Here is a 3,175-nt window from a genome sequence, read left to right on the forward strand (position 1 = left end):
GGACATCCAGGTCGAGATAAGATGAGGGCCATCATCAACTGCTTAGGAGAAAATGACACAGCAGACCTAAACCCAGGGACTGCTACAATGTGTGAGCCATGCATCTGATCCAAAAGCATGGCAGCCCAAATGGGGCAAGGTAGTGGAGAGAAATCTGTCTCTCTGCTTGATCTCATCCACATCAACTTGATAGTTGACTCGTCGCACATGACAGAATACACATGCACATTGGTACTGGTTGATAAGTACAGCAAGTATGTATACGTGCAGCCTTTGCTATGAAAGAGTCATGCGTTTCCCAAGCTCAAAACAATTGTATCGTATCTTGAGACACAGACAGGAAAGAATCTGAAAGCAATACAATCTGACCAAGGTACAGAATGGAGAAGCAATGATGCACTCCAGTGGGCATATGAAAAGGGCATTGAATGGCAAATGATGGTAGGGTACAATAGCAGACAGAACGGACGTGTGGAGAGAATGAACAGAAGCTTGGGTGAGAAGATGCGAATGCTGCTCATGCAAAGGAGGTTACCGAAGAGCTTCTGGCCCTATGCAATCCAGACAGCAGCCTTCAAAATGAACCTCATTCCGAGTGTTGATGGTGAGTTCCCATACCAAGTCATGTTTGGGAAGTCGCCAGAGCAACTCATAAGACTCCTACGTGTTTTTGGATGTTTAGCATGGGTAAACATCCCCAAGGTCAAAAGAGATAATAAAAAGTTAGATCAACGAGCAGTAGCATCTATCTTCTTGGGGTATAGTCTGGAAAGAAAAGGATGGCTCTTCTACAGCCCAAACATCTTTTGGAGCAACTCAGCTAGATTCATGGAGACAAAATGCTGGTCCAACAAAACAGAGTGGAAACCAGTAAACATACACCCACCACCAGTACTAGCAGACGAAGGAGACATAGACAATCTTGGATACACAGATATGAACCTCTTTGACGAACAAGAGGAGGAGCCACTGAATGAGTACATGAATATGAAAGAAACAGATGGATTGAACGACGAAGAAGATCTGGGTGAAGATACAACAAAGGCAATAGAATGCGGGGCTGATACTGACACCAAAACGCTTGACGACACATGGACCAATAGCAATCACTATGGACTCATGGCAATAAACGATCAAAAGAGAAGAAACCTAGACCCAACAGTTAGCAAAGCATTGTCAGGAGAGGACAGGAAACATTGGGAGGAAGCAATGCATAAAGAACTGGATGGTTTGAAAGCCATGGATACATGGGAAATCGTCGATCTCCCCAAAGGTATGCACACCATCGACACACGTTGGGTTTTAAAAATCAAAACAGATGCAAATCTCATCCCAATGAAGTTTAAAGCAAGACTGGTGGCAAGAGGTTTCACACAAAGAGAAGGTATAGACTACACTGAAGTGTTTGTGCCCGTCGCACCCATTCAGTCAATCCGAGGAGTCTTAGCCATAGCAGCAGTTCGTGACTGGGAAGTAGATAGTATTGATGTCAAGCAAGCATATCTAAACTCAACGCTACATCATGATGTATTCTTAAAACCACTGCTTGGAATGAGAATCCCACCTGGAAAGGCCTTGAAGCTAGTAAAAGGACTGTACGGACTGAAACAATCAGGGCGAGAATGGAACATAGAGTTGGATTTGTACCTATGGAGCATAGACTTTCACTGCATGCCAAGTGCACCTTGTCTGTATTCAAGAGGAACTGGAAGTAACCTAACTATTATCACAGCCTATGTTGATGACATGCTCATAGCCTCGCCCAGTTGTAAGGAGGTGGATCGCACCAAAAGGGAGATAATGTCCAAGTGGGGAACAGAAGATAATGGCCCAGTGAAAGAGTTCCTCGGCATCAACATCAAATGAAACAGGACAAGAAGGGAGATGTCAAATGATTTGACTGCTTACACCAAGGCCATGGTGAGTAAGTGGTTACAGTCGACAGATCAGAAATCATGGGTACCAATGCCAGAGATACCTAATGCCATAGGGAATGATAAATGTGATTCCCTAGAGGCAAAACTATACCAAGAACTGGTGGGACAATTGTTATGGGTAGCAAATACCACACGACCTGACATATTGTTCACAGTGGGAATACTGGCAAGATATATGTCGACCCCAACCAACAGCACATGGAAGGCTGCTATACACTTGATGAAGTATCTCAACCAAACCAGTGACTACCAACTGAACCTTGGGAGCAGATCAAGCGAACACTTGAAGCAACTGATTGTCATGTATAGTGACACCAATTGGGCCTCAGACCCAACAAATGGATGGAGAAGCACATCGGGAGCAATGACATATATATATGGGTGCCCAGTTAGCTGGAAGTCACATGTCCAAAAATGTGTGGTGCTATCAGCAGTGGAAGCTGAGTTCGTTGCTGCCTCAGAAGCAGCAAGAGAGGCACTCTTCTTTTCATACCTCCTCAGGGACTTAGAAATCGATGCTGCCCATCCAGTCTTACGTTCAGATAGTCAGGGATGTATACAGGTGAGTAAGGATCCGGCAAAGCACTGGAAATTGAAACACATAGACACCAGATATCATTTCATTAGGGATCATGTTCAGGATGGGGAGATAGAGATAGAATTTGTTGGAACAGCAGACAATGTTGCAGACATTTTAACAAAACCATTGAAGGGTTTAGCAACATCCCAGCTATCTCAGTTGTTAGGGTTGGTAATGCCATCGAAGGGGGGAGTTGAAGATGTGTCAGCATCCCAACGGGATTCACGGGGTCCACGGAATCATATGGGGTCCACAGAATTTAAGTGATCTAATAATTAGGTAAAGGTGCATACAGGTGGCGACACATGTGGGATGCATAGGAGTTGTTACAATAATGCACAAGAGGTGACAACACAGGAGTAACACGAGGAGTGACACATCGCACAATTGCACAGGCTGAAGGAGATTGCTAAGTATATATATGACCATGTATATAGCATCACATGAATATAAGATAAGCATTCAAGAAGTAATACAACTGTGTACGAGAGCTTGCTAGTGGCTCCGATCGGTCGCGTTTTATCTGCAATCTTCAACTCAAATTCAAGTCAAATTCAAGTCAACTCTCGCTAAGCAGCTTTAGCTTACGCATTGTGACCTGTGCGTGCAAAGACAGCAAAATTAAAACATTATGTAATATTCCATTTCAACTTATTTT

The 3,175-nt window shown here is 43.9% G+C and overlaps 1 protein-coding gene across 1 annotated transcript; it reads left to right on the forward strand.

Moving 5' to 3' along the window:
- Window positions 1-579: 579 nt before the first annotated feature.
- Window positions 580-1,866, forward strand: UHO2_06139 (uncharacterized protein; the record flags this gene model as incomplete). Its single annotated transcript, XM_041560362.1, has 2 exons — window positions 580-1,273; window positions 1,733-1,866. The coding sequence occupies 2 exons, from the start codon at window positions 580-582 to the stop codon at window positions 1,864-1,866; spliced, it is 828 nt and encodes a 275-aa protein (XP_041416296.1).
- Between the last annotated feature and the right edge of the window lie 1,309 nt (window positions 1,867-3,175).

This window comes from Ustilago hordei, assembly GCF_900519145.1.
Source record: "Ustilago hordei strain Uho2 genome assembly, contig: UHO2_contig_17, whole genome shotgun sequence".
Lineage (NCBI taxonomy): Eukaryota > Fungi > Basidiomycota > Ustilaginomycetes > Ustilaginales > Ustilaginaceae > Ustilago > Ustilago hordei.